This window comes from Coloeus monedula (assembly GCF_965178545.1).
Source record: "Coloeus monedula genome assembly, chromosome: Z".
NCBI lineage: Eukaryota > Metazoa > Chordata > Aves > Passeriformes > Corvidae > Coloeus > Coloeus monedula.
In genome coordinates this window covers 35201497-35214340 of record NC_138822.1, presented here as the reverse complement: position 1 = coordinate 35214340, position 12844 = coordinate 35201497, and the positions used below count along the sequence as shown (strand labels likewise).

At 33.9% G+C, this 12844-nt stretch overlaps 1 protein-coding gene across 1 annotated transcript in view; it reads left to right on the top strand.

The window, feature by feature from the left end:
* The window catches only part of BRD10 (bromodomain containing 10), a gene marked incomplete at its 5' end in the record, with an annotated part of 49026 nt that overhangs the window by 15781 nt on the left and 20401 nt on the right, over positions 1–12844 (top strand). The window contains 2 exons of the mRNA XM_082301455.1: positions 2551–2627; positions 8095–8184. Of these exons, the coding sequence (XP_082157581.1) occupies positions 2551–2627; positions 8095–8184 (167 nt within the window). The remainder of the gene's footprint in view (positions 1–2550; positions 2628–8094; positions 8185–12844) is intronic.

The following is a 12844-nucleotide window of genomic DNA, read 5'->3' as shown; positions in this document are numbered from 1 at the left end:
AAGTTTATTACACGGTTGCAAGTCTGGGTGCTAAGAGGAAATCCACCAAAACCTCTGGGTTACAAAGATGGGTTTTTATACACTTTTTAATAATGTATTTCACCTATGTAATACATATGAATTACGGATAACTGCCAATCGTGAAAGATTTGGTTTTTGTTACCATTGTTTGAAGCTGAGAAATGATTTTTGAAAAACCATACACAAGTTTTTTTAAAAGGGAGAAATTACCAGTACTACTGCTACAACTTCTTTCTAACATCAATTTTGTATTTTAAAAGGTGTTACTGAGGTAGAAGATGAATTTGCTGTAATTAGTTTGCTGTATATATTAATTCTCTCCCATCACACAAATATCTGTAGATTTTTCTTAGCTTTTAATTCATGATATCAAAAAATGCCTGCACCATAGGACATCTGGTGTCAAAAAGATGGGAAAAAGACTGTGTTGCTGGTCTATAGAGATTCATGCTTAGCTCACACCAGTTCCTAGCCTGGGAGCTGTATAGGTCTTTTGGTATATATTCCAACAGGTATGCTTTCATGATATGTCAGATTCTATTTTTATTTTAACGACATAAGGCTCATATTTCTTGTGCTTCTGGACAAGAATTTTTGGTGTGTCTGTATCTCCGTGTATTTCCTACTTCATGCTTTTCAGCTTTTCATGCTGATGTGAAGGAAGAAATGTTTATTTTATTTGGGTTTCTAATTATTTGTAACTCTTTCTAAAAATTTTCCTCGCCATTTTCATAAGGATATATTGGGGAAAAGAGAATATTTCTGTTTAACTGTTACATCTTGAATTGTACTGCATCATACATCATATAGCACTGGATGCTGAAAATAGTCAAGGAAATACTTGTTGAAAAATATGTTGAAAGTATTCAAGTAAAATGAAAATTTTATTTTAAACATATTAAAATTTTTCTTTTTTGTAAAGAAGCAAGACAGTCTAGCTGCCTTATTTTTTGTCTTTTCATTTTATTTCCAGATAACATTTTTTTACAGGGCTATAACAAGGAGCCGCCATATGACCAGGCTTCTTTTTGAGTCAGTTTGTCAAAAAAGCTTCTAAGTGTCTACTTTAGTTCATTCAATGAACAGCACTGTTCTCAGTAGTAGCGCGCAGCTGTATTCATAAAGTATATAACAAAAATGCTGGCTTTTTTGCCCATTGTCAGAATGTTTGGGTTATTGTTCTAATAAATAAGCTTCTCTGTGTTATCACTTGCTCTCTAATGTGAAATATATAAGTGCTGGGTTTTGGTAGTTGAGGGCTCTTTAATTTTTTTAATATGTTTGGTATGGGGAGTTTCTAGGTTGTTTTATTGATTTTAATATAGTTTGATTTTGTGTGGAGTTTCAGCTATAGATTCTTCAAGCCAAGTGCCTTGTCCCATAGCTGTGTTTATTTCAGAGTCAGGTAAGACGTTCAGAAAACTCACAGTGTAATAAACAGGAAATATAGTTGCGTAGTCATCTATAAATATTTGTATGTGCATGTACATACACATATGCACACACCTAAAGCATCTGTTAGGAAGAAGGTTAAGTGCAATTTTTGCCAATATTTTCGTTCATATAAATATCAAATCTGCCTGTGCTTATTACCAAGTGTCTGCAATCATGCTAGTTGACAACAAATTCTACATTGTATGATTATTTTCTTCATGCTCTCTCTTTGTTTAAGGTTTTTAATTATTGTTTAGGACTCCAGAATGTGAACAAGTGATAATGTTAGAGTGATGGTTTTGGCCTGAGTGAACAAGTCAAAAGTGATCTTGTTCGAATTTATGGTATAAATGTAGAAATAACCATATAAGAAACCTTGCTGTCTTGCTGTGACATAACTACTTGATTTGAGAAATGTATATGACTTGTGAACTCTGATAGTGTAGGCAGTAGAGCACTTGCCTTACCTTCAAAGAGATTTTTTGTTACACCGGGTTTGTATATAGCACAGCTGCGTGTGAAGTGCATTATAGGAAGTTGTTTGCATTCTTCTAAAAATGTTAGGTATTGCCACAGGCAGAAAAAACAAATCAATCTGATTTCCTTAGTAAATTCAGTATGTTCAATCAGGGATTTCTAGATACTGCTTGTCTTTTGAGTGCGTCTTTTTACTATTAGATACTGAGATCCCAGATCCTAATGTGATTCTTTACAGTGTTAGAGAAAAAAATCTTGCAGGTAAGATGCTGTATTTCTTACGTTTGTGCCTTAAGTTCTAGATTTCACTTCTTTCAAAAGAGTGGTGTGAATGTTACTTTTATGACTTGGATTTTTAGAGTCTGTATTATTGAAATTTTAGTAGGCTTTTTCTTTTTCTTCTTTTTTTTTCCTTCTACCCCACACAAAAGACTGCAGTACACAGATACTTGTTTAATGTTTGCTTCTGCTGAGTCTAGTTCTTATGCATCGTGTTTACATGCTTTACTGAAAGCCATCATCAGTTGCAGTTTAACTTTCAAGTCTGCATGTAATTTGGTTTTATTAATAAAGTAAAACAAACAGCATTATGAAGCTTTTCTCTTTTAATCTTACAAGGAAAAAAATCGCTATCTAAAAAAGCAATCACAAAGAAGAGGAAAGGTGTCAGAAAGTCTACCATACCAGAATTTCAGGTAAATTATTTTAATTTTTGTTTTAAGCAGTTGAAATCTGAATGTATGTTAAATAAGTCCTTTAGTTTCTGATAGAGACCTTGGAAATATTAACTGAAGCTTCTTCTAGTTTTAAAGGCTTAAACTGGTAGTATTTTTAGAAGTACATTTCACCTTCTCTTGGTAAAAAATATTTTACAATTTTTATTATGTGCAGCTTGAACACTATTTTCAGTGTTGTTTATGATCCCAGATATATCTGTTACAGTATAAAACCTGTAAATACTAGGACTTGTTAAAAACATTTTCAAGGTAGATGTAATTCTCTGGGATAAAATTACTTGGTTTTGTATGAGGAGTGACAATGTGGTTCTTGAACTGAAATTTGGCTTGCAAGATAAGCAACAGCGCTCACCCTGCTTACAACTGTTATTCCTTATCACCATGTGATTTCTAGGCCTCTAGGATCTCTTAGGCTCCAGAAAGCACCAAGAGTATGAATTATGCTAATACGGTTTTATGGTGCTGTAGTAGAAGTGTTACAGCACTTCAGTTCTAAGTTGCCCTCTATATGTGCAAGGCTGCTTCCATTGACGTTCTCCTTTGGCTATCTTTTTTTTTTTCTTCAGAAAGCAATCTCTGCTAGTTTGGCCAGTAGACTCAGCTGAATCATGACTGTTTTGTAATACCGTCACCCTGAATCAGCTGATTCCATCATTATCATGTGTTTCAGATGGAACTAGTAGAATTTCTGGTGTTAAAAATGGTTAGTAACAGCGTTGAGAAACAACTGATGTTTAAGTGTACACTGACTTTGTCTATATTGTAATGGTGGTGAGTAAAATGTTTCCTAACAGCTCCAAAAATAGGTATGGTGTCTAAATTTTTTTTTTTTCCAAGCACATTACCTGCATGCCATGGATATATACAGTAAGGTTAGAAATAACTTCTTACATAATTAAACTACTACAGTTAAGTAGTCTGTCTAAAACACTGTCTAAAACTTAGCCCAACCTTTTAGCTTTAGTAGATAAAACATAGGTACATTTACGTATCTAAGTGTATATTAATTATCATCTGTAAACCCTTACATTAGAATGTAATAAAATACTTCTGGCTCTTTTGATCAAAGCTAGGACTCATATCTGTTTTAGGTGAGGCTCAGACTGATTAGTATTGAGCAGTTTAATCTTATTGAGGAGCTTTTTAACAACAGTTTTTAGCAACTTAAGCTGACTCTTTCAAGAGGTATGACTGTTAGAAGAATTTGCAAATGTTAAAATGTTTATATTTGGAAGAATACTTAGACTTTTGGAGTCTGGTAAGGTGTGCTTCGATACATTCTTCCCCACATACAGGAATGGCCGAACTATGAAATTATGTAACTGGTTAAAAATGCAAGTATATTTTTCAAATGCTTGGTAAAACGGCTTAGGGCTTATAGGCCCTGTGAGATATACTGGAGGGTATAACCACAAGAATATTGCTATTCATGTCTACCCATCAGTGCTTTTGGAGTGAAAGTTAATAAATTAAAAAGTATAATATGTTTCCTACATATGCAGCCTTCATAATATGCGGCCTACAAGTGTAAAAAACCCCCAAACCCAACCAGAAGGCACTTTATTTTGTAGGATTAGGTTCTATACTTAAGTATAGATAGATCTTTTACCTGAAAATTATGACTTAGTTTTAAAGCTGAGTAAATTAGTATTAATAAGTCTTCTAATGTGTGCAGTGACACAAATCAAAATCAATTACTAACAAAAATTCAGGAGATAATAGTGCTACCTAATCTAATATTTAGAATGCCATTTTTATAATATATAGCTCAAGGCTGCTTTAAAAAAAAACCACAAAACCCCTAAAAACAACCAAAAAATACAAACTCAAATCAAAAGCAGATGCAAATTAAATCCTTTTTACCAAATAAAAAGGCACAAAAACCAAGTCCTGGTTTTAATATTTTAAAAATTAATTGGAGAAGTGAGTTTACAGCTTCATAGATCATGATTTGTCTCTTGCTTATTATTCTGAGTTCCAAGCTACTTATTACTGTTGCTCATTAACATTTTAAAGAAATTAACAGTAATTGCACTGCTGTACAGAAGGGACATTAATGTGTTTTGGGTTTTTTTTCCAGTTACAGACTACATTTAGGTTTGGTAACCAGTGCTTCCCTGAGTCTTTTCTCCTTTCACCTCATGTACGTTCACACCTAGCCATATGGACCTACATGTATGATAATTAAGGAGAAAAGGAACGTGAACACTCTGTTTCAGTGTGTCTTGAACAATTTCAGTGTTATCAGCTGTGGTCTATATTAAATGCAGATCTCAAAAGTGAGATATCTGAACGTTTTCCACGTGTAGATATCAGTGATAAAAGAGCAGCTTCGTAGGAAATGCAATTATAAATAACAGTCATTACACAAATAACTTGAAATAAAGATGAGACCCTGTTCAAGTGTGTAAAAATTGTGTGAAAAGTTTGTCTGAAGTTAAGGGGGCAAGGAAAGACATCAGTGACCTGGGGGAGTACACTAGGTTTGTATTTATCTATAGATCCACAGATTAGATATGGTTCTATGATGCTAAAGAGTTCATTTATAAATTGATTACAGGAGAGTCCCAAGTTGGAATGGAGCTTGGTTCCCCGTCTTTCCTTTAAAAGCTCAGGGGGGACTTCTTTGTATTTCTTCCTTGAAGTTTTAGGAGTCAATGAGAGTCTTTGAGAGATTACTGAGATCTGAGGTTGTATCATAACATGAAAGTTGAACACTGAATTTGAAATTTTACCGAATACTGAGTACCTGAAGCTTCCACTCTATACAGTTGAAAAACAGGATGCTTATTGCCTATGAAAAATAAGTCCCTATGTAGTAAGTACTGTGCTGGATGTGGTGGTGTCTGTGTTGCATGTACTCATGTTAACATGTACACAACTAATGAGATTACATCAATGTAAATGTTTACAACCTGAATCTTTAAGCCACCATGTAGTGTTCTAGAGAATAGGGGCAAATATTTCACTCTCTCTGTTATTTCAAAAAGGAAATTTTTTTTCACTTCTGATTATTTTTTTCATGATAAGTGATTAGAAAGCGTGTTCTTCAGGAGCCAGATGTGAAACTGCCAGTAAGCTATCAGAATGTGCCAGAATTATTAGATTGTAACATTAATACTTTTTTCTTTGCCTTAATGTTAACTTACCCATAAAAACATACAAAACAAGTCAGAAGGCAATCTTGTTTGCAGGAAATTGAATTGCTAAGTTCCACCAATTACCAACCATGAGCAAAGAACACTGAAACATAAATAAGAATCTCATTGGGAGAAATAGCATCTAGAGTCCATATCAAAATGATCATGTGAAGTACACTTCGTTATTTTCATTACTGTTTTTTTCATTCTTTCTTCAAAACGCTAGCTTCATTCTGTAAGATAGGAAATGTTAACCATGTGAGAGAAGTTTCAGAATTAGCTTCTTCCCAGTCAGCACGCATCTTTATTTTCTCATCTCAAGTCATACTGTGAATGAAAAAATCAAAGTTTTTTCTTGAACCCTTTTTATAGTGCTTTTCAGTAGAGTATTCCAGTATTTCAAATACTAAACTAATTTTGACCGTAAATCCTCCAAACTCAGGTGCTGTTACTTTCCTTGTTTTACCAGTAGGTAATTGACACACAGTTATGACCCTCAAATGTACATCTCATCGGATGAAAATTGTGACTTAGAGATTTGATTACTCTTGCCTGTCACCCCCAGCCCCAAGAAAATTAAACTGTATTTATTGGCATTGTTTTTCCTATTGATGTAGTTTGTATTGGTCACATAGGAAAAATAAAAAGCAGCAATAAAATTTAGTAACTGAATTGTCAGGTGTATGTATAGTCAAAACAAGTGGATTATAATTGTGTAGGGAAAACTTTTATCCATGCCTTTATTGACTTTTGTCAAGGATTTTGTGATGTACTTTTTTGCTTAATAATGCAGTGTCATAGATTTCTTCACAGGCCAGACAAAGCCAGTATTTGGCTTCAGTTTATATTTTATGTATATGTATTCAGTTTGTATTTTATGTATTCTTTAAGTGCAGGACGTGCATGTTGAACCTAGTAGAGTTGCACGTAGTAATTCTGTTTTCTGGGTTAAGAGAGATACCTTCCTAAGCAGATTTTGTATACACTGTCTGTGGCAAGACACTGCAATTTCCTTATTAATTTCCTATTCTAAACATGATAAATGAGAAAACAGTAAGCTTTGGTTTGAGTCACTCCATTTCCTCGATGCTTCAAATGCACACAAATGTTACGAAAATAATGGCATGTGTGCATTAGAGGTTTCTGAAATTTGTTTTGCTAAAAGTGTTGATTCAGTGTTTTAATCGTGACTAGCAAAGGTGCTTTTTCAATATGAATTTGCTGAAAATCTGGAACTGCACATTTTTGAATTTGAAATAAAAATATATTGTTATAAATTGCTGATTTGGAAAAAATACTGAGCAGTTGTTTGATAAAAATGTTTTAATGTTGGGGGTGAGTTTTGGATTGTAGGGGTTTTTTTATTTAATTTTCTTAAATTTTTTCAACATGTTTTCAATAATAAGGTTGTTCAGAAAAAGCAAGTCTTTCTTAATATTGGATAACCTGAAAGAACATAACATCTTAATAATGTCTAGTTTTTTAAGTCTTAACTTGCCCTAGATGATGGTAAGACAAAATATGTAAGACAGATCACCTTTGTTTGACAATTTTTTCAAGAAAATAGTGTCCATTTTCTGAAAGGAAAAAAATGTAAAAAGCTGGTTTCTAAAGACAAGAATAAGAAGAATGTAATACTTTTTCAAAACGTGTGTTAAGTAGGTAGATTTGGTAGATGACTAGGCTGCCTTAGAATCATCAAGGTTGGACGAGCCCTTCAAGATCATCCAGTCCAGTTGTCCACCCAGTACTACCACTGTCACTCCTAAATCACCAAACCCCATCACCAGATCCAGATGCCTCTTGAACATATCCAGGGTTGGAATACTCTGTGTAAGCATTTAAAGGTATGTTCAGGAAAAGTTGTAACAAGTGTTATATGTTATAACCACAGCATACTACAAAGCTAGTGTACTTAGTTCACCAAGGACTTGTTTGATACTCAGAGCTGTTCTAACTCATTACTGTACTTGAGACAAATTTGGTGGTTGTTATTCACAGAAGTTTTAAGAAAATACCTATATTTTGAAATGGAAGCTTACAGGTAGAGATGTGGTTTATGTCTGAAGAATAAGAGTATTTTCTTCTTAGATTTTTTTCCTCTCAACAAGTCCTGGTTTTTTGTTTGTTTGTTTGTTTGTTTTTTTTTTTATGTTTAAAAATACTATGAGAAAATAAAAATCAAATGGTGGCACTAAGTAATAATGTACTTTTAAATTTTATTTAATTTCACTGTACATTTTCCAAGTCCCACATCACCAAGTGTTTGTGTTCATTTTTTTTAGCTTATTTGCACTAATCTTGATGAACTCAGGGAATTAATCACAAAGATTGAGAATGAACTCAAAGATCTGGAGGACATTAAAAAGAAATCGGTATGTGACATTAAAAGCTTTCTCTTGTATGGATATGAAACAGTGCCAGTTACTTGCTGAGGCCTGTCAACTGAAGTTTTTTATGCTGTTCAGTAACTGCATGAAACCTCCTAAGGCTGATACCTGGGGACTGTAATCTTAATCTTTTCTGTATATAATGCTCTGTTCTCAATGTTTTTATGACAAGTGAATTCAATAACTGTGTTAGCACTTTTCCCTGCTGAAACAAACTATGGATAGTGGTAATACCTTAGAATGAGTCATTCATTTCCATTAAACATATGGCTATTTTGCCCTGAGGACAAGTTCTTCCCAACAAATAATTACAGGATAGAATTCTTGTATCTGCCTATGCAGTGCTGATCAGAACTTCGAGTGAGCTAGGGTTCTTAATTCCTTTTTTTGGCATGTGTTATTAAAATTTACTTTGTTTAGTATTTATTGAAGGAGTTTGTACCAGAAAGCATGCTGTCTAGCTTTTGATACCAGATTGAGATACAAATTTTACCAATATACACTGGATCACTGAGTCTATGCAACTGAAAACCTCAAAGGAGTAACAGATAAGAGAATTCAGCATGTTTGGACTTTTGTAGGAAGCAGTGATTCTAATTAACTTGATGGATGGGTTTAAAGACATGACTACTACTCATTTAAACAGCCTTCTACAGTGAACTCTCACTACTTTTTTCATTGTAGTTCTGTTTATTGAACCTTTGGTAGTAACTTCTGTGGTGGCATTTCTATGAAAAAGAAGTAGATAGAGGTGTTGATTTTTCTATATGTTAGAAATTAGGCTGCTTTTAATTCAAGTGAAAGTTTATAGTCCCATGCAGAATCAATATATTCTTAAGTTATTTAAATAGGGGAGAGAGATGTGGTAGGAGAGAGAGACAATATAAATTAGGATTCTGAAAGACAGGTATCAGGGGAGACAATTAGCATAATAATTGTTAATGTAGGCAAAGGAATAAAACCAGCCTAATCTTGAAATTATTTTGTACTTGCTAAATTGCAAACTGCTTTTATCATAAGAATGCCAAGAGATTATCAAAAAAGCTATGTCAGCAACAGGATAAAAAGCCAAAAATGAGAGTGTGCTGCAGCATATCAATAATCTTAGTATAGATGAGACTTTTAGTCTGCTAGTAAAACTGCAGGAGCAAGACTTCTTCAAGGGTAGACAAATGCTAAATATGTCATAATTGCTCTTCAAACTGAAATCTGATAATGTCATTATGTAAGTAAGTTGCATGACTTCAGCAGGAATACTATGTTTAGTTCGAATTGCACCATCTTAAAAATACCAAACACATAAGTACAGGGGAGTTAAGATACAACTCATTCAGCATTCAGAAGTTACGAGGTAAGGACAATTTTTCATTGTGCTTTTATAGACCTATCAGATCATGATTCTGGGTCTCTAAACACTTGTGTTGTTAGAAGTTTTATGTAAAGAAAAAGGGTTGGGATTAATTGCTGAAGAAGCGGTTGTGAGAAAACAGTAAAGCGAGATACTGATTTTGAAAAAAATAATTATCAGAGAAACTTCATCTTTACCTTTTAAACATACAAATAGGTACTAAATTAGGTGAATAATCATAAATTTGACTTGCTAAAATGAGGTTTTGCTTTGTAAGGAAAGTCTTTAGGATTTATTTTTGATGTCTAACACAATATGTAATTATGTTAACTATCTAAAAACTGGAGAAAATGCAGACTTTCATTCTTCAGCTCTAACCAAATGGCATTGTCAGTTTCAGAAGCATCCAGAATAAAATTTGGGCAGTTTTTCTGAAGTGCGTAGTCTGTTAAGTAAAACATTTTTTTAAATTTGATAATGGAAATTTGACCTAATGTGAAAGTTTATTTTAGTATGATGGCACTTACATGCTGTTCATGGACTTCTTTCTTGTTTTGACTGAAAGGTGGTGATGTTCTTACTACTTCATAATAATTTAATATTGATTTTTGTTTGCAATAATGACCTGGGTGAAGCCATAGGAATCTTCCTTCTTCACAACTAATCTCCTTGGTAATTTCAGTTGCGGTAGTTGCTAGCACATGATACTGAGAAAAACCTTCAAGGCAAGCTTTACTGTTACGTTAAATACTAACACATATTACAAGTACCACTTATTTAACTTCATATTAAGCCGTTCAAGTATAACCTTTTTTTAGTCGTAACCTCCCTTTTGTTACCTAGAAGACCATTCTAGAGAATATAAAAGGAATTCCTTCTCCTGAACTTGGAAGTAGTGGAGAGTATAATGAAAGAGCTGAGCTACAGTACCTTTTTAATATGAATAAACTTACACTATTTTCCCTCATTTTTTGTAGGTAGTTGGACTGGTTGTATCTGATACTTTTCAGAACATCAACTTGGGACAACAAATGACATGGCAGATTTTTGTTTGGCAAGTTAGAAGAAACTTAGGATAGGGTTATGTAGTAGAAAATAATGGATAATTTTAAATTTTGGCATTTTTACAAGTTTCTTTTAGAACAATGAAATAATAAACCTGTTGGAAAATATTTTCACTGTTTGGTTGATTGGTTTGGTTATCTACTTTTGTACACCTCTAATGTCTTTTGAATTAGGTATGAGTATTATTTTTCCTTTTAAAAAGCCTTACGCTTTTTCTTGATTACTGGTGAGTTTGTTATACCCATGATGAGATTTGCTTTGTGCTAGTTTGCTGTGACTGTTAAGAGTGGAAAATTAAATTTGACGTCAGTTCTTTAATTTTGAAGAGTTCCCCTCTGCTCTTGAAGTCTAGCCACAGTTCTGAACTGATGCTGCAATTTTACGTATGCTTTCAACTGACATAAGCCGAAACTGCTGCCAAATAAATAGTTCCTACTTCCTGTGTCTCTGGAAGCTCCTATTTTCTGTGCTATCCCATGAGAGAGGGTAGCAAAATTCTTTGTTCAGTTGTGTGGTGAGAGATTGTGATAAACCGAACTACTTATTTCTGCTGGTGATTTGTTTGTAAGCCAGACCAGTTTTCTAATGCAATTTATCATGGAGTTGCAAATATACCTGTGCTTGTATTCTGCTACAGGTTGAGTGGTCATTGTAAGAACAGAAACAGCCATCTAACAGGATGAAAGTGGGCAAGAGAAAGTGGGACTGATTTTGACAAAAAGTGCCTTTGTGTGGCAGGTGAAGTTGTATGTGCTTATTACTATCAGGGGTGCTCTAAAAAGTTTATTCTTCGGCTACTGAACAGTTCTTCTCCTTACCACATATTACATATCCAGAGGGAGAGGAGAAATTAGTTAGATTTACTATTTGTTTAAGTACCTGACTAGAAATAAGAGTGTGAAAGGTGCAGAAAGGGGACTTAAAGTTTAATGTTTTGTGCACTGCGTAGTGAAAGGCTGATACCCTAGGGAATGTCTAAGCTAGAATATCTCCTAGTTCTTGTAAATTGCTTAGGACATGTGAAGCAGCATCCTTTAATTTTAAAATAGTGTGGCTAAAAACTGGAGTAAAAGTTGAATCAATAGAAAAAAACCAGAATTTACAGCAACAAAAATTAGATGCTAGTTGAAATTAGGTCTCTTTTGTTGCTAGTACTTACATAGAAAAGATGTGGGTGAAATTACAAGCAGTCAGTAGATAATTATAAACCTGAAGTAGAGGAACATACTGGCTAAAAATTCTATTGGTATTTTGTTGCATTTTTACCTCTTGTTTGTTTTTGTAAAATTTGGGCTTGATATATAATATGTGTGACCATTCTGTTGAATGTGACCTAGAAATTTGCTATAACTAGCAAGTTGACCAAGGTATGCAAAGTAGCTTAATTCCACACTTGCAGTGGTATTGCTGAAAAAATAATTTTGACAAACACGTGATAGGGAAGCATTTTGCTAGTATATTTAGGATCACAAGAAGACTTCTATCTAATATATGAAATTTATTTTATGAGAAGAGGCAGTAAAATAACTCATTTTGTCAGATCAGTACGCAAGTTAACAATTATCAGTCTCTGGTATTTTGGATCCCATTTTTCCCTAGGTCTTCTCTGTCTGGTCAAATCAGTGGAAGTTGCAGTGTGAATTTAAATCTTCTTACTGCCTTTCAGATAATCAACTTCTCTTGTGATCTGAAGTAATTTTCTGTGTGTGTGAAACTGTTAATTAAGCTACTTAGTAGATCAGTTGTATGTACTTAGCTGTTGCATATCATAGCAGAAATTTATTTTTCATTTTTAAATTTTTTTCAGACCCTTCTTGACATTGTGTGGTATTAAAGTGACAGGACTGCAGGTACTTGTATGAAATAATGAACTCAGGGATTTTTTGCAGGTGCCAGCTGAACTTGCAGTAAGATTAATGGGGTTTTTAACGTGAATGTGGAAATACTTCTTGTTTACTGAAGTGCAAGACTTTATTTTGGTAGCACCATTGGATTTGAATCATGCCCTCTAAGTCTGATGGATAAATGCATAGCTGTCTAGGAGGTGAGAGGGGAGGCTGGAGCCCAGGATTCCCACAGTTAAGCTGAGAAGGTTAAAATGAATAAAGGGCAGTACCTTCCTGAGAAGCAAATCACATTGTCTCTATAGAGAGAGAAAGTTGGACAAAGGTTAAGGGAAGGAGAATTACTTAGTCAAAGGGCACCAGCAAGGTAACAACTAATTATGGTTTG